The following is a 26,697-nucleotide window of genomic DNA, read 5'->3' as shown; positions in this document are numbered from 1 at the left end:
CTTAATGACTTTATGCAGGAAAATCACAAGCCATTTCGACAGCTATTCTGACGTACATTCCGTGTAATGATTATGTTCACTGACCCTTACACCGGCATGACGTCTAAACACCGTCAATTAACGGCCTTGCTTCACCTTTCATTCTCTGTGCAATATCTATCTATCTATCTATCTATCTATATGCATGTGAATCGCAACTATGTGACATGTATTAATAATTTTAAATGTAATTTTGTTGTTACATAAAGACATGGTGATATATGGAGCACTCACAGAGAGGACGCCGGAAATTGGCACTGCGTAATTCACTGACGTAATGTTGTTAATGTGTTCTGGTCATATACGTTTCTTTGGCGAAAACTGTTGAGGGTGTGACGTAGCGAGTCCTCTTCCGCTCCAAGAATGGCGACTAGTTAAAAAATTATCTGATGGTGAGAGGCAACACGGTGCGTCCATAGGGATCAGCGCTTAGTGCCTGGCAAATACGATCATCGCTTTTACTTGCATCTCTTATCACCCTCTCACATTCGCAGCATCCTCGTCTGACCTTATCTCTGACTTGTCTCACATCATCGCACCGACATTCCCAGCCTATAACACACTTATCTCTTATCTTGATCACTGAGTTTTTTGCCCGGATTTTAATATCAAACTGCCAACGGTAAGAAAGCAACCATAGGAATATAAACCAAACCTAATCATTTTTCAGTTACACAAAATAACGTGTTTACTAATGCTCGTATACTTATTTGGCGAAAACTGCTAGAAACGGGAGTACATATGCTTGAAATTTAAGACTCCTGTGTAAAAATGAGTGGATGTTATCAGGGTTTTCTTCATCACTGTGGACACCTGGGATGGGTAAGGCCATATATCTTTTTTTCCTATATATGGCTATGGATCCATCATTCATTAGAGGAAGCTCGTTTTGAATATCGAAGGATTTTAACACGCGGGCTCCTATGACTCACCCAGCTGAATAAAATCGTCGGTAGTTGACTGCAGTGGATTGCTAGAGTTGTCCAAATTATGAAGGTGTTAATGGTGACAGTACTAATATTCTGGGGCTCCTGTGACACTCGGATTAATAAAATCGTATGACGTTGGCTGGAACAGAATACTAGACATGTACCAACGATAAGAGGGTTAAAAACGAACCATGGTGATTAATGTACACCTACGTCATGGAATGACCATGTGAATCTTAAATATGCAAAAAATGTCACAGTAATTATGATGACGATTAGCAAATTTCATATGAAGGTGCTTATTAACAGACATAACCTGCACTGAGTATGACTAAACCTACGCTACATATATAGCTGCGTTAAGGAAAATAATACGGTGTAAACTAAATGAAGATTCTCATCTTAATCAGCTTAGGATTTGGAATGGACTGTCGCCACTCATTTATATAATCTGTGACGCAACAACAGGATGAACTATTATAATGACTACCACATACAAGCATACAACGTCACCAACTAGATGCTCATTTCAAAGACAAAACAAAGGAAAAATCTTCATTTTACGGATATGGGCTAAACAGGACTCAAATGTGCGACTCTTCCAAATCCACACACAAAATTTTGTCTGCCCAACACATGACGATTACATACAACTGAGGAAATTGTCTGCTTCTGAACGGGTAAACCGATGTCGATGAGCCATTTCGACTGATGACTAGAACTTAAAATATCTTACTCCGGTACACGCTAAAATCTGATATGTCTAAAGAAACTCCAGCCACCTGAAAGGGTAAATGGCGTTCCTTGCAATCTCATATACTACTTCGTCTCATGCTTCCTCCTGTCTCATCTTCTCCATTAAATCTTTCAAGGTACGTTTTTGTAAGACAGTAACACAATACGGAAAAAAAAAATCATCATCATCATCATGACCTTTTTTCCCACATAAGGATGACATGAGGTAGTGTCCACAACGCAAAGAAAGGGAAATATGTAATGCTCAGTGACATCTGTGAGGGTGCGAGGACGTCACAGGCCAGCATCCTGACCTGGCTGGCAGTGGGAGAGATAAGAAACCATCCGGCTTACCTACACGCCTCTTGTGTACCCAGAACGGATCCGACACCTACAGATAAGGATCCTGTATTCCGTAGGTTCATGTGCGTCAGTCAGTGTGTATATAATGTGTGGTGGGCAGAGCATCACCAGCACAACCACCACAGCCGCTACTGGGTCACAACTGTACCCGCTTGCCTGGCCTCCCTTCAACGCCACATCTTCATTCACATAACAAACGTAAATAACTGAAGAAGATAGAATATAACTGAAGAAGGTACATCAGGGAACTGGTTATTAAATTTATCACTGAACGGAAGTTGTAAATTCAGAACCATAGCAACACAAGCAAACAATTACTCAACTGCCATCGACAAAACTACAGAAGCTACACTAGACCCAGGCACAGCTGCAATAACGTGATCATACAACGAAAGCATCGTCACCAGCGTTAGAACTACCGCAACACAGCCAGACAAATACAAGAACAACATCTGCAGGGCCGAGAGAGAGTAAGTGTGAACATGGCCCGGCCAGCATCTTCATTTTCATCATCGTCAGCAACAGTAGTGGTAGTGATGGTGGCCACTGTGGCCCCATTGGTGGCCTCACTGCCACTTGGCCAGACATCAGCACCAAAGGCCGTCATCGTGAACGGGACTCAAGTGTCTGTGGGGTTTGCTGACGAGGCCTGGGTATACTGCCAGGCAGAGGCGCCGGCCGGGTACCACTTGCACCAGTACCAGGTCACCTGGGTGACGGCTGGTGGGCAGCGCGTTGCTCCCTGGTCAGCACACAGATCTGGGCCACAAGTTTACACTGTGGGAGGCGGGCCACACCTGCCTCACTCTTACCTGGTCTTCCACCCCTTCGTACACAGCCATTCTGGTGACTACACCTGCCTACTCCTCTCACAGGACACCACCATCCACCAGACCACCGTCAGGGTGCACCGTTCATAGTGCCACGGCATCATCACCATTACCATCATTATTACCATCATCACCAACACCACCATCATCACCATAATCATCACCACAATTCATTAGGTGACCAGTAATGATTACTGATCTCATCCAGTCCCTTAGCGTCCAACATGAAGACACAAGTCCCATAAAACGTTTGGTACCTGCTCCTACAACATCACGTCCACTTTTCATCCACCAAACCACAATGTTGTTGGACAAATATGAATCTTTTTATCACTTATTTTTTATTTTTTTTTTCCCACTGTATCTCTGCACTAAACGTGTCTTATCTACAACAGTCATTATACTTCATCCCTATTTATTTATAATTATGTAATGTTGCACTTACCAATGTCATTTATGAACATTAAATTATTCAATATTATTATTACTTTCTATCTCCATGAACATTTATTTCCGAGAGATTTTCTTGTATATATCAGTCATCTATAAATACAGAAAATACACACTGTATCTCTAATAATCCTACAATTACCACACTTATTTTATATATTCATATCTGCCAACCAGCAGACGATTATTCAGTAAAATGAGATTCTGATCAGTGCGGAGATTAGAAGCTAATTCCGTTGAGTAATATTAAGGAGGAAAACAGATAGCAAAAGGCAAAAGACCTGCTGGTCCTTTCGAGGTTATTTTTTATGAGGCAGGCTATAACTAACAAAACTATTCTACTGTATAATAAAACGGAAATACCATGTTACTAACTGCCCATGATACAGTGCTGCATTAAAGAAAATATTGTTTTAATCTGGTCACCACCAGTCACAGATACTTGGCTTATAGGTGAACTCTCTTGACGCATAGATATACCACGGCGATATTTTAGTTTACTCGTGATAGAGCCAAACAAGTTTATTCCATCTGAGGTAGTTAAAACGCACCAAGTCTAGTTTTACACCGTAAGTACATATCTTCAATGGGGTCAGATTCATGTGGTATGAAATTCTGAAAAATGCACTGCTGTATTCATTCAAAAATTCTTCATAATTGTTGTACGCAGGAAAACAACACAGGTAAAAAAAAAAAAACACAGGGGGTGGGGGAAGAAGGTCCGAACTCCTTGGTCCCCCCCTCCCCTCCTTCTGGATCCGCCATTGATCTATAAATATGTGACTGAAAACATGACCGACACATGATAGTTCAGTGTGTGCGACTTCCGGCGTTTTCTGCAAAGACTACCATCACATAGAAAACTTCTGTTACCCCGAGTTATGGCAGTCACTGTCGCTATATTTCTAGTGTCTATATGAGATGCAATATTAAGGAGGAAGAAAAAGGGCCCTCTTACAGCGCGTAATATTCTGAAACAAAAACGATGCGTTGTGATGTATGTGCCACCGTGACTATTAGTGCAGTTATCATCCGAAGAATTTATTTGTATTTTAAATTACACTAAATAGTCACATACACCACATTATATTGCGTAAGGCGCCAAGACTAAATCCATGTGTGTCTTAGGAATTTCCCCGTTTTTTTAAAGACAGCCACGATACTGTGTGTATGTGTGTGTGTGTGTGCCTTCAGGTACTGTACAGTATAGTGGTTAGAGCGCCCCAGTCGGAGTAACAGCCTTGCACAGGTCCCGTCCCCAAGACGTGACTGGAGGGTCTTCGATCATATAATGTCGTCACTGCAAGTAATTGGTCTTTTTTTTTTTTTTTTTTTTTTGTGTCCGACTTCTGGGCATAGGCTTCACTGCCTGCTCTCAAGGCCCAGTAGTCCTCCTACATACCATACACCTCTCTACATGTCACCACTTCGGCGCTAACACCCACCGTCCATATTGAATACATGCTAGGGCTGTCTCATACAGGACTGGTGTATTGGCATTAGCGGGGGTACTTTTATGACATGTCGGCGGGTTATCTGGTAGATCAGAAAAGTCTGTTTTTATGAAATTCAAATCCTTAAACTGTTCCCTGCTCCAGCCGGGATTCGAACCTGGGTCCATCAGGACTGCAGGACGCCTCTCTACCGATTCAGCCACCGCCTCCCCATTCTACCCTAAATGTACAGCACAGGACTAAGGTAGGACAGAGAGCCAGAGATACATGGTGAAGCGGCCAAGACAGAGACGGACAGACAGCCGGGCATGGAGCCAACACCCACAAATGCCTCTGAAGTAGCGCCCCTGCAGAGCTCTTAAAAAAGGCTGACGAAAAGCCTGTACGTGGTGGCGCTTTGTACCCTGGGTGAGGCAGCTGCGGCGTCCACTTGGGAACAATATATATTTTGTAATAACCCCTCCAGTTAGTAATGTCTGTAGGGATTATTGAATACTATATCTAATCCCTCCAGTTAGAAAAATCTGTCAGAGTGATGATGGCTAACTGTAACTTTGGCCTAATCCCTCCAGTTAGAAAGGGGTGTCGGGGTTAACGAATGCTATATTTACTATCTAATCCCTCCAGTTAGAAAGGTCTGTCGGGGTTAGTGAAGGCTGTATCTAAACCCCTCCAGCTGGAAAAGCATCCCTTAAATTGTATAAAAATCGTCTGGATATAGCAGGAAGAAAATACAAAACGTGGGATCCGGCTGAAGTGGGTGCGTGTTGTGGCAGGCTGTTATCTGATAAGGGGACGGACTCTTGATGGCTTGGGACTTTTCCTAACACCTCTTCCGCCGCGATTTATTCATCCAGCCACACCCATCACAATACGAAAAGTCTGTACTAAGTTGACTGAAATAACCTAATGGTGGAAACAAGAAAATTCAAAATACCTACGCGGATGCCTCTTATTGAAATCTGACATAGATCCCTAACCCCCTTCCGCTCTGTTGATGGTCAAGTGTAATTGGACTGGAGGACTGATTTGACCTGTAACCAAGGAGACTCATTCCCATATGCCAAAAGGTCATGGAATCACACGCAACCAAGATACATTAGTGAAGTTTGTGGGAGTGGTCAGGTCCCGTCAGATGAAAACAAACAGATTATAGTGAAGGAGTTATGGATGGTCCGAAGAGGCTGCAAACCCTCATGGCGGTAGTAGTACAAGTAGCAGTAGTAGTAGTAGTAGTAGTAATAGTAGTAGTAATAGTAGTAGTAGTACTGTAGTAGTAGTAGTAGTAGTAGTAGTAGTAGTTGCAATCCCAGGCTCATCCGCATGTGAACCCTGTAGACTGCAGACTGAATTTACACGTCTCCTACAGTAAACCGTCCTTCTCTACAGGAAATGAAATGAAGGACTTTGTGTAACCGGTTAGTTGAGCCGCCCAGTTATACCAGTGCCACCACATGAAGGCGTGCCTCTCCAGCACGCCCGACCCGAAACATGCAAAAGAATGATCGGGAGCGAGTGTTCGGCGCCATAACCTTTACTCAAGCTCATTCCGGTGGCGGCTCAGCGAGGATGCCACGCAGCAGCAATAGCGGTTATCAGCGGCTACTCCCAAGCCTCCACCCGCCCTGATAACGCCAGAGACTTACGCGTACACCCTCCACCGCCCATCTCTGACCTCATTCACACGTACCCCGGGGCTTTCTTGCACTGGCGTCAGCGTCAAGATTCCCTCCTCGTGGAAATAAGGATGTTTGTAGGAATGGCCACACACACACACACACACACACACACACACACACACACACACACACACACACACACACACACACACACACTATAATAAATAAATAAACATAAAAATACCATGCAGACCATATAGAATAATATCTCTACATATATAAAATTAACTTTATATATCATGATGGCCTATTTTAAGGACAAGGAGAGTTGCGATCTGGGAACAAGGAAGGAGAATGAAATGGGAAGGCTAATAACAGATACCGGATGAAATGGGAGTGGCAGTCAAGCCCTCATCATTCAAGCCCCTGGATTCCTGACTCTACCTCACAGGCCCAACCATCTATAGTCACGTTTTTGGCATTTTCTTTACACACACACATATAATTGCGTTATTTATGTAATTACGTGTAAATTAAGCTTAAGCAGTGTTTAAGCTTCCTTGTTTATATTTTCACCTTCACTTTCACGGCTAAAAAACAATTAAGACAAAGAGTACAGGTATTAAAGTAAAATAATACCGGGAAATTAAAAGTGAAATAATGTGAAACCAAACATTAACTTAACATTAACCTACGAGAGCTTGTCTATCGGAAATTAGTTGGGCTTCTTTATTTATTACCACATATCATAGCCACGTAATGCGCCAACAATGTCAAAGGTGAGTGGGAAATGCGAGAGTGGAGGTAATTCTGCTTGTCATAAGAGTACCCCTTCTATTATAAATAACCCTGGATATGTAGATGATCCATGGCGACAAGTGGGAGACACAGGTTAGAGTCTGAATTCTTTACCTTCCCTAAAAGTACTGTGTAGCCCGAAGCGCTGAACAAAATAAAGAATTCAAGCTCTACTCTGTGCCTCTCTCCCACCCAACATTTCAGTCCTAGGTATATATTTTTCATGATCGCAGTACTGTCAATAAATACCTGTGCAAATAAATATACCGCCTGCAAGTATAGTCACTGAGATATATACGTAAAAGACAGCTAATCCCTCTCCCATTCTTCAAATACAATCCAATCACCTTAACTGGGAGAAATTTTTGTCCTTTTGCAACTTCTTTCTCGCAGGTTAGTGGCAACATAACACAATACTACGGCTTTAACAAACGAGTACATTCTATTACACTTTTTCGTGACTAGTACCGTATTCTAGGACCAATCTCTCATCAAAGCACAGAATCCTAGTACTTAGATGGCCATTTTACGCCTAGTTAAAGTGAACAAAGTACACAAACTACTCATCACCGCCCATCGATGACCTAATTCCTGTCGCAATAGGAAAAAGAGGTGTAATTCATGAAGCAATAGGCCTTACTTCATCTCAGCATGGGATGTGACACCTGGTGCATATTTGGCCTATCTGAGACAGGGAGGAGGGTGGAAGGGAGAGGAGAGGGAGAGGGAGGAAAGTACAGGGAGAGAGCAGAGGCAGAAAGGTGAACGTAGGATGGGAGAGGGATCGAGAAGGGGAGGAGGGAAATGGTGAAGAGGGAAAAAGAGGGGGCGGAAGGAGAGAAGGGGAGGAAGGAAGAAGGAAGGAGGAAGGCAGGGGGAGGGAGAGGAAAAGAGGAAGGTAGGGCGAGGAAGCGGGAAGGAGGAAGGTAGAGAGAGGGGGGAGGGAAGGAGGAAGGAAGGGAGAATAATTTTATAACATTCCAGCTAACACCAGACGTTTTTACTCAATTTGGAAGACATATTGGAGATTGAGGGGTCTGATTCAGATTAACGAAAAATACAAGAAACGTAACCATTATCGAAGGGGTCAGAGAAAGTTCACCGTTCCTTAATTCTATCTATCTATCTATCTATCTATAGCCCGACGCCCTAATCCCGCAAAGGGTGGCCGCAGACAAAACGCCTCCAAGTCACTCTGTCACCCACCATTTGACTCCCCTCCCCCCAACTCACCCCCCCCTCCCTCATATACCTCTCAACTCCATCCCTCCACCTCATCCTCGGTCTACCCCTCCCTCTCCCTCCCTCCACCTCACCTACATACACCCTCTTAGTCAGTCTTTCATTCTCCATCCTCTCCACATGTCCAAACCACCTCAGTGTATTTCTCCTAATCTTTTCAACCACATCCACATCTACCCCACAACGTTCCTTCACTTCTTCATTCGTCAACCTGTCCCTCCATGTCACTCCACATGCTCCTCTCAAGTAACTCATTTCCACTGCTCTCACTCTTGACTTGTTCCCCTCTTGCAAGGTCCACGCCTCGCTTCCATACGTCAGGGTAGGGATCACAATACCATCATGCAGTGACTTCTTAACTTCCATACTCACCTCCCTATTTCTCATCACTGCTTTCAGTGTGCCAACAACCTTCCTTCCCTGCTGTACCCTTTCACGTACTTCATCCCCCAAAGTTCCATCCTTACTCATCACACTACCCAAGTACTTGAATGCACTCACATTCTCCATATCCTCACCATCCAACCTCACTGCACACTCTGTGACTTCATTCCTCTCAAACACCATAACTTTACTTTTGTTTACATTAACTTTCAGCTTCCTCCTCCTACACACTGTCCCAAATTCATTCACCAAACCTTGCAACTCCCATTCATCTTCACTCAACAATACTGTATCATCAGCAAACAGCAACACCGGAAGCTTCCAAATCTCACCCTCATTCATTAGGGCCACCCCCACATCCACTGCCCTACCTTGTACCTCCTTTACGACGCCATCCATATATATATTAAACAGCCATGGAGACATTACACACCCCTGTTTCAGTCCCACATTGAGATCAAAGAACTCACTCAACTCACCATCCACTCGCACCGTAGCCCTAGCTCCCTCGTACATACTCTTCACAGCACTCAACAATTTCCCCTCCACTCCATATATTCTTAGTACCTTCCACATACCTTTCCTATCTATTCTGTCATAAGCTTTCTCCAAGTCCATGAAGGCAGCGTACACTTTCCTTCCCTTCTCTAGATACTTCTCCACTAAACATCTTAGAACAAATATCTGATCTACACACCCTTTTCCCCTTCCTAAATCCCCTTGTTCTTCTCCAACTAGCTCCTCTGTCATATGCCTAACCCTATCAATGAGTATTCTACCATATATTTTACCAGTCACACTAAGAAGGCAAATACCCCTATGGTTACCACATACTTCTCTCTCCCCTTTTCCTTTGTACAGAGGAACAATTATACCTGATTTCTAGTCCTCTGGAACCCTTCCCTCTTCCCAAGCCAATCTACACAACTTCCATATCCACTCCACAACAATCTCACCCCCATACCTAAGCATTTCACCACACACTCCATCAATTCCTGGGGCCTTTCCCAGCTTAATCTTCTTCATCGCTTCCACTACTTCCGACCTACTGATCTCTTCCTCCCCTCCTCTCATCTCTTCTTCTCCCAGCCATTCCCCAACCACTTATACTCACACTGCTCTCACTCTCTACATTCAACAAATCCTCAAAGTGCTCCTTCCATCTCCTCAATTTCTCTCTCTTCTCCACCAACAATCTGTTATTCCTATCTTTCACTCCCCTACTATTTCCCTTTCACACTGCCTTACTTTCTTTACCTCCTTCCAAAACAATTTCTTACTCTCCCTCCATTTCACACTCAGATTCCTCCCAAACTCTTCATCCACTTTCTTCTTACTCTCCTTCACCAGTCTCTTAACGTCCCTTCTCCTGCTCACATATACCTCTCTCTTCTCTCTCTCATCTTCTCCCCTACCTCTACTCGCCAACCATTCACCATATGCCTTCTTCTTTTGTTCCACAGCTCGTTTCACCTCATCATTCCACCATGCTGTCCCTTGCACACCCTTGCATCTCCTCCTCACTCCACAAACCGCCTCACACGCTGCGCTTATCTCTTCCGTGAATATCTTACATACGTCTTCCACCCCTTCCATCTGCTCTAGCTCATACCTTCCCAATCTTTCTTCCACTATGCTCTTATACTCTGTCCTCTTCTCACTATCTTGCAATTTCTCCACTCTTCTCACAGGAGCTGCTTCCTCCTGTCTTCCCCTTCGCCTCCTCAACCACTTTCTTTGCAGCTCTACCTTGGCCATCACTAAGTGATGGTCCGAGACTCCATTCCCCTTAATTAACCTGTAAATTGCACCACTTTTCATCCAGGCTCCTGTGGGTCACTCTCAAATGAATAAAATTGTCTGGGGTTAAATGGCATAAAATCCGAGGGGACGCCGCTACGAGAGGACGAATACAAAGATTATACAAATACCTTAAGTTTACTTCGTCATCATGGGATACTCGTGGGGGATACCGGTACTTGTAGGGGAATATTCATAGGATATACCCATGTGCAGTTTCTTGTTTTCTTTATTTACTTATTTTTATTTTTTAGAGCTTCGACCAACATTCTGGATATGAGGCAACTTAGGCTACCTGCGACTTCTGCTTTTATGCACCGATAATATATCCACATCAACACAGATTAAGAAAAAATAAATCACTGTCGAGTACACCATAAAATTACTGGAATACGATACCATAGAAAATAAAATAATTATCCAATATTTTCTCTTCATTATGTCCTTAGGCAATGTCAGTAAATACGAAACTTCCTTTGTTGTTACCCCGTGTAAAACTTGGAGGTGGTGGGAAAACGCTGAGGTCCAAGGGTCATGTACGGTGCGTAGAAGAAAGCTAGTACGTGAAACAGCAGGTGTGAGAAGGTCCATAAGAGACAGAGGGGAAAGGAGGGGGGGTAAGTGGAGGGAGGGAATCGTAGAGGACGGTGAGGCGGGGGAAAAACGGTAAGGGAGAGGCGGGAGAAGACCGAAGAGGGGGGAGGCGGGAGGAAATCAGGAGGAAGGAGGAAGGGGGAATAGGGGAAGGATCGCCTGGGAGGAGGGAGGCGGAGAAAGATCCCGAGGAAGGAGGGGGGGAGGGAAGCAAGGAAGAGGGGGAAGTTGAAGGGTGGAGGGGAAGCTCCGATAGGGGGTGGGAGGCAGCAAGAGTGGCGCTTACGAAACGATGCTGACTATAAAACAGAGGCGCCGAGCAGCCAAACTGCATCTTATGGTTCATCACTAGAGACACATCGCTGACAACACCTCCGGGCACATCGCTGACAGCCCCTGCCAGCCTACACTATACTGCAATCTCTCTACGCCACCCCAGTTACCATCATGTTGGCAATCTTCACGCTGACGGTGTTGCTTCAGGTATGCAAGTCGCCGTGCACTTCATCCTGCACGTCACTGGGTTCATGTTTGGAGCTTAGGGACACAACAGAAAAATAACAGTAACAGTAACACCAACAGCTATAATATCAACAACAATAATAACATCATCTGACGGAACTAGGCTACTCCCACCAATCGAATGCTATGTCGTGGTTGTTTGAAATTCTGGGCCTTACTTATGAGGTTGGAATGAGTCTCCTTGATTACTAGCCAAAATTGTCCCCCAATCTAACTACAATTGGCCATCAACTAGGATAAAAAGGAGTTACGGATCACTGCAGAGGAGAACAAACGCGCTAAGATACACCTATTTTGGGGACAGGTGTGGGGGATAATTACTACAAATGATAATATTTTCTCACATAGGTTTGCGGGATCTGTTCAGGGCTTGAGATGCCGCCATACCGGGTCCTCAATACAGCAGAGGTAAGGATAGCTCAAATCTGTCAATCTATCTATCTATCTATTAATTTATCTACTTACGTCTATCTATCTGTGTGTGTGTGTGTGTGTGTGTGTGTGTGTGTGTGTGTGTGTGTGTGTGTGTGTGTGTGTGTGTGTGTGTGTGTGTGTGTGTGTGTGTGTGTGTGTGTGTGTGTGTGTGTGTGTGTGAGCACGCGCAAGTACTTTGGTTTATATATTAGGGGAATAATACATGTACTTTGTTTTAAAAGGTCAAATGAACACAAATACTACAGAAAATAAAATAACTCTAAATATTAACCCTTTCCCTCTATATATCAACCCTATCCCTCTATACATATCAACACTCTCCAGACGTATGAGGAACGTTTCTACCCGGCTCAGAAGTGGGTCACAACAACGTACTCTTCCCCCTACTACGATGAGGCCGCCAATAACATGTTCCATAGACTCTTCGACTACATTGACGGGCAGAACGATGCAGGTGAGTAACTATAAATCTTACCTGCGTTTTCCCCTCCCATCTTTATACTCTTAGTCCAATGTTGCGTTTATCGTCGTTTATTCATTAGAAACCAGACGATTTTCTTCAGGTTACGGGTGCATTCTAGTAGTGAAAAGGTAAATAAATTCTGTATCTAACACCTCCAGTTTGAAAAGACTCACTAAACCTGAAAGAAATCGTCTGGATAAAGCAAGAACAAAATACAATAATAACACTGCATTGAACGGGATACCATCAAACTTTAACCACGTACGGGATTCTCAGACATATTTAAGATCGATTCCCTGTCGTAACTCAAGATTTGGTTTTGTAGGAAGGACAAGGAAATATCTCTAGATCTGGTTTTGTAGGAAGGACAAGCAATAGGTTCTCTCCATGTCTCATTCTGATAAAAATGGAAAAGTTATGAGGGCAAAATTACCATGAAAATACGTTTACTGTAGCAGGAAGGACAAAGAATAATGAGAGTTCAGATAAAGAAAGTGCAGGGTCCTGAAACATTTCCAGTTCTTCCTGTTACAAGAAATCACGGTTACGACAAGGAAACGCTCGCAAAAATCTTCAAGAATCCCCAACCCGGTCTCTTAACTTCTCCCGGTTGCTCACGTCGACAGGAATTAAGATCGACATGACCTCGCCCGTGACTGTCTTGGTGCAGCCTGGGGAGGGGCCTAACTGTGAGAGCACCTTCAGTGAGAGCTTCTACATCCCCTCCGTCCACCAAGCCAACCCACCCAGACCCACCAACCCAGACGTCTTCATCGAGGAACGGCCGCCTCTTCGTGTTTTCACCAGGTAGGATTCACAGGATTTTTTTTTACGAAGACGAACGGACGGAAAAACAAATTAAATAAAAAAAATCCATACCCCAGATTACAGGCGTCCTCTGTTCATAAAAAATTCTATAACAGTTGGACTTGAACTGTTTATTTTTCTCTGCTTTCTTTCCAGGTAATATCCAGAAAAATATTACCTTCCTATCCACAACATAGTACTTGTCGAGGTTTATGTCAGGTAATATCCACATCATAATACTTTTCTCTCCATGCCTTCATCAGGTTAAGATTCACAGGATATTACGTTTCTTTCCCATATATTTACTACCTCTTCCCTGAGCTGTCTCTGTCCTAAATGTCACACATTTTATTCTAGATAGTTTCCGTAAAAAAAGGAACAGTGTAACAGGCAAAGAAGGATAAGGATGAGGTGACAGAGAGGTTCCTGGCCCTGCGTCTTATTATTTTTCTTATGCATTTTACACCACTGATATCTTCTTCATATCGACCCAGGGTAAAAGATACACACACACACACACACACATACACAAGAATAGTAATGTTTAACAGCCCAAATAAATCACTAAAGACAGGGTGAAATAAGAAAGAGATCATTACACTCACATGCCCTTTCCCTTCGGCAGGAGGTTCCACGGGTTCGCCCACGGTGAGGATTACGTGGAGAATGCGAGGGCGCTGGCCGAGGACCTGGTGGCGGCGGGGGAGACCAGCATCAACACCAAGGAGTATTACACAGCAGGATATGACTCCCCCTTCGTCATCTTCAACCGCACTAATGAAGTCTGGATCAAGGAGACGTTATAAAGTTGTAGTCTGTTGTTCCTTTCCATCACTTTCAAAACTAGCATCAACATCTAACAATTTAATTAAGTTCTAGGAGTACTACACAGCAGGGTATGACTCTTCATCATATTCAACAGCACTAATGAAGTCAAGATAAGAAGCTGTGGATGAAGTTAGTGGTCTACTGTTCCTTTCCACCTTAGCACCAGCCATAAGGAATGAGATGACACAAACACTCATTTGTCTCAGTCCGAAATACAAAAATAAATGCCAATTCATAACCTGCTTTAAGGAGCCCATGCTATATAATCAGTGTTTTAGGTAAGCTGTTATGTATGCTTCGATTCCTTTACAGTCATACACAAACCCAAACCGAATATTCGTTTGATTTATTTTACCTGAACCAACACCCTGCACAGCATCTTTCACAGCATCTCACGTTTCACGGTATCTCACTCTTCACAGCATCTCAACCTTCACAGCATCTCACCTTTCACAGCATCTAAACCTTCACAGCATCTTAACCTTCACAGCATCTCACCTTTCACAGCATCTTAACTTTCACAGCATCTCAAGCTTCACAGCATCTCAACCTTCACAGCATCTCACCTTTCACAGCATCTCAACTTTCACAGCATCTCACCTTTCACAGCGTCTCACCTTTCACAGCATCTCACCTTTCACAGCATCTCAATCTTCACAGCATCTCATCTTTCACAGCATCTCAACCTTCACAGCATCTCATCTATCACAGCATCTCAATCTTCACAGCATCTCACCTTTCACGTTATCTCAACCATCACAGCGTCTTAACTTTCACATACTGAGAGCTTTATAAGTCCAAGATAAACACAACTCTACTACGTCGGTTGGTTTCCTCCCAGATGTACAACCCACGGCGCTCTGAAATCAAAACCCACTCCTGAACTTTCCTGCCATTTTCTCCTCCTACCCATCCAACTCCCCATCGCAGCCTTCGTTCCCTTGTTTCCAATGCAAGAAAAACACTGGCGCTAAGGCTGGGTGGTTGGCAGTCTCAGGCCCCCACGCTCGAGGGTTCTAAGGAGGCCTTCTGTTGTACACCTTTAACTTAGTGAGATACTTTGCTATCTTCACTTCATTATTCTTCCGTATGCCTTTTTACATCTTTTTGTTATCGACGCAAGTGGCATAAAGAACTTACAAAACGTATACCTAGCATACAAAATATATTAACATGCCCAATTCACAACTGATCATAACTTCTTCTTTTTTCTTTTTCATTCAGGGGACCAAAGAAGTGCAGAACTTCTAAGAACTAGAGGGAATAAATATGAGGGGCAGCTTAAGATGTGAAATCAGTTCAGTGCTAATTCACCGAATAAACTCACACACACATAATATACTGTATCACGCAATGAATATGTGTGTGTGTGTGTGTGTGTGTGTGTGTGTGTGTGTGTGTGTGTGTGTGTGTGTGTGTGTGTGTGTGTGTGTGTGTGTGTGTGTGTGTGTGTGTGTGTGTGTGTGTGTGTGTGTGTGTGTGTGTGTGTCGTTAAATTCTAAACTAGAGTCTATCTACTCTGAGATGTAGCTGATTACCCTCTCACTTTTAACCTGACCTAATATTACAACCTCCATCTTGAATACTACGCTGTAAAAAGGGATTAACATTGGAATAAGGTACAGCTACGAGGAAGTGGCATGGAAATGATACAGAGCCAAAGTATAGCGTTATTCGGTCACTGAACTACAGGATACAAACTGCAAAATGACGAAATTCTCCTCCACGTTAAACTGAACAAAGTACAATACACCTCTTGCATTGTTATCTACATTTCAGTCACTCCAGAAAACAACTATCAGAATTAAACCCAATCACCCACCTTCACTTTATAAAACGGTATTAGGTGCATCACAAATCCATGCTTACAATGCAGTCAGGAGAGGAAGGGAAAAGAAAGAAAGAGAAAGCGACAGGGAACTGTGAAAAAAAAAAAAAGAGCAAAAGAACTGCCGTTGTTTGGAATGCTTGTTGAAAAGAAAATGGCAAAAAAGAGACAGAGATACAAGGAAGGGGAGCAAATGCAATAAAGACAAAGTAACGGGAAATACTGCCAGGATGGGGAGGGTGCGAACGTGTCTGGGGGAAGCGTGATTACCAAGAGGTGCTGCAAGTTTCGGTCGTTCCCTGTATCAGAAGGCAGAGGGAAGGTGGGCAACGGAGAAGGCAGCGCTGGGGAGGGTTGGGTTGGGTTAGATTGGGCTAGGTTAGTGTTTGGTTTAGCTAGGTTAGGCTGGGTTGCGTTGGGTTGGGTTGGGTTGGGCTAAGTTGGGTTAGGCTGGGCTAGGTTGGACTGGATTGGGTTGGGTTAGAAGGGAAAAGACAGTCCACGGGATGATTCAGACAGGTTAGATTAGGTTAGGTTAGGATGGGTTGGGTTAGGTTAGGTAAACGTGTTGTAACTACCCGCTGCTTGATGTACCAAAATGACAAGTGGACATACAGAAGCGTAAAATCAGTTCAGGGGTCCTAGTTATCAAGGCTCTTAACTATCTACAGGTTAAACATTCCTCGTAACTGTTACCTCCTGTCTTTTATTTTCTCGTGCTGTCTCTTTAATAATCACTGTAACTTCACTGTCAAGGTTTTGTTGGCTATATGAGAGAAGACAAACGCATTCACAAACAATTATACACACACATGAAGCTTGGAAGAGTTTGTCAAGAGTTAGTGTGTGCGAGAAGAGGAAAGCAAATGGTGAAAATGGCTGAGAGCGACCGTAGTTTAGACAGGTCCTAGGAGGGAGACAGGAGATCCAGAAATGGCCGGCAGTGCTACCAGACGGTGCTGTGCATGTCTGGGCAGCTTGAGGGTGTTATAATGGCTGTTGTGTATTTTGTACAGAAGTGTCAAGGAACAGCAATGAAAGGGGGGGAGTAAACGGCTGACGATGTGCAGACAAGATGAAATGAAAGAAAGGATAAAGACAGTGGAAGATGTGAAAAAAAAGAAGAGAAAAGAATAGCTGAAAGTGTGTCAACAAGAAAAAATTAAATCACAGGGACAGCTTGCGCGAATATTTGAATGGTAATGTATATGTAAGAAGAACTGGAAGGAGGAGCACAGAAACCTGAGGAAGACATAAATGGCTCTCATGTAAAAAGCCACGAAGAAATGACAGGACGGACAGTGTCAGGAGGTATTCGTATAAAAGTGGTGGGTCGCTGTAAAAAGAAAAAAAAAAAAAAAAAACGAGTACAAGAGACCCAGGATGACCGGCACTGATACTTCACTTCTTTCACCTTAACCTGGCCTATATTTTCTTCCTTTTGCACTTTAATTCACGCATCAATTTTTAAAAACGCTGCAGCTTTACAGCCTTCCCAAACGACACCTACGTGATTAAAATAATACTTTTATTTTAATCTCTCGTTCTAACTCAGCATTCATGATGGAGAGATGGCAATTTTGGGCCAAAAGAGCAAAAATATATGAAGGTTAGAAAGAGGGTGTGAAGTAGAATCAGGAGGGGGGAAAGGGTAACAGGGTGTGGGGGTGGGTTGGGGTGAGGGGTTATGGTGGTGGAGGGTCAACAAACAGCAGCTGAGTCGGTCCTGGTGGTGGTGGGTCGAGGTGTGTGCCAGCTTCAGTAGTCTGGTGCCTCGCGCCTCCACAGTGCCAGTGCCGCTCCCGCCTCTCTCTCACGCTCACTCACCCTCTCACTTGGTAGCCTCCTCGTGGCCGCGCCAAAATAGTCCCAGTCACTTCCGGTCTAACTCGGTTTCTCTCCACAGTAGCTACTTTAATTAACGCATCCGGATATCAGTAACTGCGAGGTGGAACTCTTTGTTGTGAGTTTTGTTAAGTTAGTCTCGTGGTTGAGCTTAAGTGAACTCGGGTCGCTCACGAGGTAACACCTCGTGGCTGCACAGGTAACAGACTAACCTATATTCTCTCTCTCTCTCTCTCTCTCTCCACCAGTAGCTCTAACAGTATCCACGCATCCGAAAAACAGTAGGTTTCTTACAACGTCTTGCTTAAATTCTGTGGAGTTTTGTCAAGTTAACCTCGAGGAGAATTTCAAGTGTTCCAGCCTCACACTCACCCCTTAGCCAAAAGACCGTCCAAGTAGCAGCCTCGTCAATATCCAGTCTTCATTATTTTTCACCATTAACCCCTTCAATTCAATGACATATCTTTTACGCTAGTCCTGTTACCTCAAGACAATTTTCTTAAGCCTTGGAGAGGCCAGAAACACTCTTCATTAACCCCTCTGACAACATGACGTCTCTCCGAAGTGAATAAAATCGTCTGAAATCAGCAAGAAAAGAACTGAAGAAGACGTTATGTGACAGAAAGGGCTATCTTCATTCCCAGTTTAAAAATATACATACTCTCATCATCCACAAAAAGAGTACGTAAAAGTGCCAACCCTAACTGTGAGGAGTTTTACGAAGTTTACCTTGTGATGGAGTTTAGAGTACTGGCAACGTGAACTGAATTGGGAAAGACACGCTGACCCTACCATACCGTACCATACTATACCTTACCATACTATACCTTACCATACCATACCTTACCATACCATACCATACCATAATCATACTATATCATACCATACCATACCATACCTTCTACGATATTATGGGACTGAGATTTGGAGAATATATATGTGCACTACTTTCCACCTCTTCCACGTCTCACTTCCCCCTGCTTGCTAATATTTCTACACTGAGAGAGGCTTGGTACGTTTCTCTGCCCGTGGATAATTCTCTTTGATATGTTAGGGAGGAAAGTGACGGACATGCTCTAAGTGTCAAGTACAGTAGTCGCAGTGGAGGAGCAGAAGTTAATGTGCCTGACTTACATACCCGAGTGAAATAAAAAAAGAGTTCACGAGGAAACAATATCAGAGTTGTCCCGACCGTGAGAGGGTTAATGGTGACAGTATCAACACTCTCAGGTATACACAGAACTAAATAAAACCATCTGGGAGTTACATGGAACGGAGGAGTACAATCATAGCAACCACAACTTCGCAGTCTTAATCTCTCCCCGACTCAACCTAAATTTGTCACAGAAAGAAAAAAAAAAAATGAGGGAGAGAAGATACCTCAAACAAGTAAAACAAGGTAAAACAAACAAAGAAGGTCCGTTAACAAGTAAGACATGGTTCAAGATGGAAGAGATATCATGGAAAGTTTAACATTTATTCTCCTCTTGCTGGCTTAAGTTTAGCTGGAAAAAAAAAATGGGGTACAGATCAATGAAACGAAGCGGTCAAGGAATCATATCAACTCTGGTAACTCCTTCGGCATCATATTATTGAGGGTCTGGCCTCAGAGGAGGGGAGGGGAATGGAGGGAAGGGGAATGGAGGTGAGGTGAGGGCAAAGGAGGGAAGAGAAGGAGGGTAAGGATGTGTGGCGAGAAGAGGAAAGGAAAGGGAAGGGGAGGGAAGGCAAGAGGGATGGTAAGGATGTGAGGGAGGGGAGAGGAGGGAAGCTGAGAGAGAATGGGTAAGGATGCGGGGGAAGAGGAGGCAATGTGAGAGGAGTGGAGGGAAGGGGGAGACACAGCATCGTGGCGGGGGCTCTCAGGCAGGGCCCCACGTGTGCCTGTGAACTTCATGCTGACGAATTAAAAATGCTTTATTCTTGCCTCTACCTGACGATTGTATTCATCACGGGAAGGACCCCTCATTGATAGTGCCATCAGAATGTTCTTCCAAGACCGAGTCATTTTATATATATATCATAACCTGTTAAGACATAGCACCGTTTAACTTTTTATTTATAAAGGTACGCTTCTTAGTATTGCGATACAACGATACCTAATATAACGTTACTTCCATTAACAATGCGAGTTTTGTAGTTTAACTTTACTGATTTATTTGTGTTAAGCTGAGAAATGTGTTTTAAAGACAGACACATAGACAGATGGGCAGATAATAAGATAGACTGATATATAGATAGACAGACAGACAGACAGACAGACAGATAGACAGATTGACAGTTGGCAAGAGAGTCTATGAGCATATGTATGCGTGCTTATTTATTCATAAATAATCTGTGTATATACATATTTATTATAAATGTCCTGTAATCAGCACGCCTGTAGGCTATAATACAAATGTATGCATGTGAAGGATTCACAGATTGTGGCATAAGGCAACTGGCAACAAAGTAAATCAAACAGACATCTCACCAGAGGCATAAAATAAACACTGTAAAATGATGTCAAAACACACAACCCATCGTTTTTTTTTTTTTTTTTTTACAGCAGCTTCTGAATTATCCGTCAGTGGCCATTAACATAAAACCCGCCTCGTGCATATCATTTTACTGTGCTAATTACGCTACTGTAAACAAAGGGACAGCTGTTTTGGCGAATATTTCATTTTTCAAAGGTTTAAATTTGGGGTTCTCTCGGTCAAAGCTGTCCATTTCATCATTTCTGTTACTATCAGAATTTGCAACCCCAGGCTCATCGGAACGTGAACCCGGTGGACTGCAGGCTAAAGTTATTCTCCACCTACTCTATTACATTTAAGAGTAGACCAGCCTACGTCCCTTGATGGCATTAACACAAGATCGAAGAACCTATTGTCGCTGTTTTGGGGATCAAATTTGCGCACGTGTAAAGGCCACCACGTGTTAATGTCATCACGTGTTAAGGCCGTCACGTGTTACGGCCGTCACGTGTTAATGTCGTCACGTGTTACGGCCGTCACGTAGTATGGACGATTTAACTAGTAACCAAGGAGACTCATTCCTATCCCGTAACTAAGGCTCACCAAATCCCATGCAACCACGACCTAGAATCTGAAGAAATTGTCCAGTTCCGTCAGATGAAAACACACTGGCAAGAGAAAAGCGGGAAATAAGTACGAGAAGCATACATGGAGCTGTCTGTGGCATTCCAACCTCCAGGCAAACATGAAGTGAAAGAAGACATGTACGCACCATCATTAAGGCCACACACACACACACACACACACACACACACACACACACACATCGGCATTCTATAGCTCCCCTCTCCCACAGACTCTCTCCACCTGTGAAAGCTGCTTATAATGAGGCACCTTAAGCCGGTCAATTAAGACTTACCTGGACAATTACGGGGGCTTTGTGGTCGCTGCTTGATTGTTAATATTGACGGGGAGGTGGTCGGAGAGGAAACCGTCTGCCTTATTATCGGTCGCATGTTTACACCTGTTCGCAAATTATTGGTCGCAAATTTTGAACACATTCGCAATTTTACACCCATTAGCATATTACCAGCAGCAAATTTACACCCGTTCGCAAATTAACGGTACTGGTCGCAAATTCTGAACACATCGCAATTTTACACCTATTAGCATATTACCAGCAGCAAATTTACACCCGTTCGCAAATTAACGGTGGCAAATTTGCACCCGTTTCGCACATTTGGATCTGTTTAGCTTAGGTAGCGTTAGAGAGGGTCCCCGTTAACAGGAGGGGATTTGAGACCCGTTAGTTTACCCTCACCCTTCTTGGGGAGGGAGTGGTCGAGTGGCTGGTGTAGCGGAGTGGTATCCTGGTGGAGTGAAGGATGGTATTAGGACTGCTGTTTAGGAATTACTGGAGTGAGGGATGGTATTAGGACTGCTGTTTGGGTATTACTAGTCCGTTTTATAAGACCCGGTATTCCTCCGGCATGCCACACAACTTCACATATCACCACCGCGGCGCTATTACCCACAGATGAAGGCGTCTGGTAATAGACAGATACATAGATATACCAAATAAGCTGTTTCAGTAAGGACTGGTGTGGTACTATTTGCGAGAGTTATTGTCATGCTGAGAACTTAGTCGCAGTTCGAGAGAGAGAGAGAGAGAGAGAGAGAGAGAGAGAGAGAGAGAGAGAGAGAGAGAGAGAGAGAGAGAGAGAGAGAAATCGTCTAACGTTAGCTGTAATACTAGAGTTGTCCCGACCAAGAGACGGTTAATGTAGACGGATATCAATAAATTGTGACACTACTTCGCGACGGTGTAAAGGAACTATTGACTCAAACTGTACATGAGGGGGTTAGACGCTATGAAACGACGAGAGGAAAATTTATATAAACACACAGAAGGAGGAATAAAAACCGTGGGAGGAAAATATGTGAATTAACCCCTTCAATTCCAGGACGTATTTTCTGCATATTTGTCCTTTTTGTCTCCAACTCCGTTTATAGTCACCACAGGAGAGACTTTTAGAGCTGAAGTACAGAGAAATAGTCTTCAACAACTCCTTCATTAATAATATGTCTCCCTTAGAACAATATAGACTGGAGATATCAAGCATAACTTTAAATATTAGAGTATCGAATTTAAGGGAAAACTTTTTCGAACTGGTGAGGTTAGATATTGCCTCCCATTACCCATTCACTACAAGAGATCTCCTTAAAGTTGTACAAAATTGGCTGAAAGTGGGTAAAATAAATCAATAAAACACGTCACCAGATCGAAGGGGATGAAAATGGGGTGACAAGGCCTTATCACGTACTTATTCGTACACACTTCATCCATCCATTTCGATTCCACTGTTTATTCCTCAGCGTCATCACTTTTCACCCCCAGCTTTTCACATTCATTTACCAGTCTCCATTTATCACGAGTATACTCATCGTGTTCACTTTGTCGTGCCTGATAATCTTCACGTGGTATATTCTTTCCTTACAGCACAAACAACAAATCGCAACTGTCCTGTCTTGTCTAAGCATAAGTAAGGCTGGTGGACATAAATTCGCTGTGGACAAAGACGAAGCTTATAAATTCCCACCACAACTTCACAATGACTTTAGACTTAATGCGAAGTGACTCGGTTCAGTTTACCATCACTCTCTACATTCAGTGATATCCGGTACCAGATATATCGCGTACGGTGTGCTATGTGTGACTGACAGAGAAAGTGCCCAAACACTCCCCTAGGACTTCGGCACGCAACCATAAAATCTGCAATCCATGTCCCTACTTCAGTTCTAGGAGCGAACAGGCTGGGCTAAAGAGACCTTGCCCAAAATAAGTATCGTTCAGTTCCGATCAGTTAGTACCAGGCAAGTTGGACTATTGGCTTTACAGTGGCACTTCTCTGTTGTTTAATACTGACTTTTCTATTCTGGACATTACCTAGACATAAAACTGTAAAAGTGCTGTTTAGCTGCTGTTCGAGACGTCTTGCCTTTACGACAGCACTTCTCCGTTGCTGAATAGTCGCTTTATACAACGGACCTTCCCCACTGCTGAACACTGACTTTATTATTGCAGACATTTACTGGCGATGAAACTAAAGAAACGTGTAGCAGTGTGTGTGTTGATGAGCGCAGTGCTGGTGGCGGTAGTAGTGGTTCTTGATGTTGAAACCAGACTCAGTGCAGACCCAGACCAATCCCCGGCCTTAGCATCCGTCAGATACGCCTTCCACCAGCGCCACTTGCAGAGGACCGGCAATGCGTCCCGTGAGTTAGCCTCGAGTCAGCTCAGTGCCGGTGCAGAAGATCCCAACCACCAGACCTCCACTCCGTTCCCTGAGGACGGATCCGCTCACCACCACCCCTCACGACCCCCAGACCAACCCCCGGACCCGTACCTTGACCTGCACCGGCTTGTGGCCTCGCTGGGACGGAAGGTAGAGAGGCCGCACCGCATCCACTGGAACCCCACCATCGGGGAGCTGCTGGGGAGGGACCTGAGGTAAGTCTTGATCTCTCAGCCGTATTTTCTTATGCTCAGGAGACTTTCACACGCCTCTTCTTTGCCACTTTTTTTTTCTGCACTGAGCTACTTAATATCTTTATACGCTTTTCTCATGCAAAGTTTGTCGATATGAGAATGATTTAAATAACATGGAGGTGGATAATAAAGTCTAACATGCAAAATAAATCCCTAAACAAGTGGTGCTACGAGAGTCTCCTAAGGTGAGGAGCTTAAAGGGTTTCTCATTCACATCTTAAGGTGATCTGGGTCCTAATTCACGAGCAAGCTTTCTGTCAACTGCCTTCCGTTACTTAGACTTACTTTTACGGGAAGAACTGGGGACATGGGAAGCTTTGCGTGTCTTTCAATAAAAAAAATATATATATAGTCAAAGCAAAGAAATGATCGTAAGTGTGGAAATCCGGGTTCCGTTTTGCATATACAGTCTTTGGTCAGTATACACACAGCTTCAATAATTAACATCTAACACAGTCATGCCATTTACAAATTTACACTGGCATGGAAGCGGTGTCTTGGAACGTCCCAACTTCACACCAATAAGACCTTCAGCTTCATTCCAACGGGGTATGAAACTCACCGCTATTTCAGAGTCGTAACTTGTCTAAAACCAGGAAACATCATGACGTGGGGGGACAAACGACAGTATTCTTATGAATGAGAGGGCCAAGTTGTGTGCAGAGTCCCCCCTGCTCTGATGGTCACTTTTCATGATACAGTGGAGATCATTTGACGTGATTAGCTTGCACGCCAGGTTACGGAGTGCCTGTAGTAGCGAGGTGGAGGAGCCAAACACTCTCTCATCACGGGTGTCACAAATTACGGGATTATAAGGTACAACTTCACTGAGATCCTGCACCATACGAACTACCGATGACTGACAGAGGCTTTGGGGTATAATGTCTCACCTTCACTGCACCGTCACCATAGACCATTAACGCTGACTCGGTAATCTCACTACATTTCGGCTAAAGGTAAATGGGATCTTGGCAACCTGGTGAAGAGCTCTGTGACTGAAGAAAAAGACGTGAAAGCAAATGTGGCTTGGTTAAAGAGAGAAGTATTGGTGTGCAGGTGCTGGGACCATCATGAAAACTGGTGTGGAGTAAAGGTGTCATGAACAGCAGGAGTTAAGATAAAGCCTTCATTAACCTGTTCAGTCCTAAGGTGTAATTTTTCCTTTTATTGCTCCGTCTTCTATACGATTTTATTCAGCTAAGGAGAGAAAGCTGATTTGGTTTTGCTTTCACTAACCCCTTCGCTGCAAAAGGTTTCCTCCACTATAAATAAAATCGTCTGGAGGCAATAAATAATAAAAATAAACAAAAGAACAAAAATACATCTAAATGAAACGTACGACAATATGCTGAACAATTTAAGCTTACGACTCACTCCCAGCTGAATAAAATCGTCTGGTGGCAACTGGAAGACAATACGAGAGAAAAAGCGACCACAAGTACTGATAGGGACGGCATATAAATCCTCCAGTATCTGCATTATCTTGAACTTTCTCGCCTGGCAAAGGAGAAATATCATCTTAACTCTTGTCGCTTGGTTAGAGGTAAAAAATATTGGTTGTGCAGGAAATCCACATGTATCTGCACTTCTTAAATCCTCTCGCCTGCTTAAGGAGAAATATTAAGTCTTTTCACCTGGTTAGAGAGTGAAATATTATTATGCAGGAGGTGGGGCCGTCATGAAAATATGTGTGTGTGTAGCAGGACATGGCGGTGGGGGCTGGCAGGCACGGCGGGTTGCATGATAACGGGTCAGGCACGGTGGGGGGGGCGTCCTGACCACCACTGGATAAGCCCCTCCCCCTCCCCCTCACACGGACTTAAGGAACCATGATTTTTAGCAACCATGAACTTTACAAACCATGATTTTTTGTGACCGTGAACTTAAAGAACCATGAATTTTGGTAAACATGATATTGGGTCAGGCACGGTGGTGGGGGGGGGATGTCCTACCACTGCTGGATACGCCCTTCTTACCCACCATGATTATTAGGTACCATGAGTTGTGACCACGAGATATAGGAACCATAATTTTAAGTAACCATGGTATTTATTGATTTAGGACCCATGGTTTAAAGTTACCATTAGTTTCAGCGACCAGCAACTTCAGTAATCATGGTATTTCGTTTCACAATGGTAACTGGGCGGCAGGCATGGTTGGCTGGCAGGGGGGGGGGTGTCCTAACCACCACTGGATACGCTCCCCTTACCACCTGCCACTACCATACCACCTGCCACTACCATACCACCTGCCACTACCATCACACTACCCATGAAATCAGCAACCATGACTCAGACGCTACAGCCTTCAGACACCATTAATTTCTGTATCCACAAACTTCAGTAATCATGGTTTTTAATGGCGGTGAAATTCAGGAATCAAGATTTTCAGCAACTGCGAAAATCCCCGAAAAATTTATTGGCTGTAATTTTTAGTGACGGTGAATTTTAGGGATCTTAAATTTTGGTGGCCATGGTAACGGAAGAGCAGACATGGTGGGGCGGGGGCAGGGGGGACGGGGGGAGTCTTTACGTCTGCTGGATACGCCCCCCTCACCCACCAACACCCTGACCAACGGCTTAAGCAAACACCAGGTCACTCCTTATATTGATGCCACCGCGTGAAGGCGACCCCCCCCCTCCAACACCGCTAAAGGGTTAATTGCATGACACAAACTCCAGGCAGAGAGAGAGAGAGAGAGAGAATACATGACAACAAATATC

At 43.9% G+C, this 26,697-nt stretch overlaps 2 protein-coding genes across 2 annotated transcripts in view; both read left to right on the top strand.

Annotated features, from left to right (window-relative positions):
* Positions 1–11,684: 11,684 nt before the first annotated feature.
* Positions 11,685–14,270, top strand: LOC145408014 (heme-binding protein 2-like). The gene is made up of 5 exons (XM_080278815.1): positions 11,685–11,720; positions 12,108–12,167; positions 12,519–12,648; positions 13,284–13,464; positions 14,090–14,270. Exons 1-5 carry the CDS (start codon positions 11,685–11,687, stop codon positions 14,268–14,270), a joined length of 588 nt encoding a protein of 195 aa, XP_080134941.1.
* A 9,252-nt stretch (positions 14,271–23,522) lies between these two features.
* Positions 23,523–26,697, top strand: part of LOC145407991 (extracellular serine/threonine protein CG31145-like) — a 67,993-nt gene continuing 64,818 nt past the window's right edge. The window contains exon 1 of the mRNA XM_080278795.1: positions 23,523–23,935. Within this exon, the coding sequence (XP_080134921.1) occupies positions 23,523–23,935 (413 nt within the window). The remainder of the gene's footprint in view (positions 23,936–26,697) is intronic.

The sequence above is a fragment of the Coenobita brevimanus genome, chromosome 75 (assembly GCF_032717465.1).
Source record: "Coenobita brevimanus isolate Jiangsu-jjx chromosome 75, ASM3271746v2, whole genome shotgun sequence".
NCBI lineage: Eukaryota > Metazoa > Arthropoda > Malacostraca > Decapoda > Coenobitidae > Coenobita > Coenobita brevimanus.
Note: the sequence above shows the minus strand (reverse complement) of the source record. Positions and strands in the feature narration are given on the sequence as shown.

What these genes read in the sequence shown, in the direction of transcription:
- LOC145408014 (XM_080278815.1), top strand. Translation starts at nt 11,685, where the DNA reads ATGTTGGCAATCTTCACGCTGACGGTGTTGCTTCAG. An exon ending in CGCTGACGGTGTTGCTTCAG is followed by an intron (nt 11,721 to 12,107) that starts GTATGCAAGTCG and finishes TTTCTCACATAG; the next exon opens with GTTTGCGGGATCTGTTCAGG. An exon ending in GGGTCCTCAATACAGCAGAG is followed by an intron (nt 12,168 to 12,518) that starts GTAAGGATAGCT and finishes AACACTCTCCAG; the next exon opens with ACGTATGAGGAACGTTTCTA.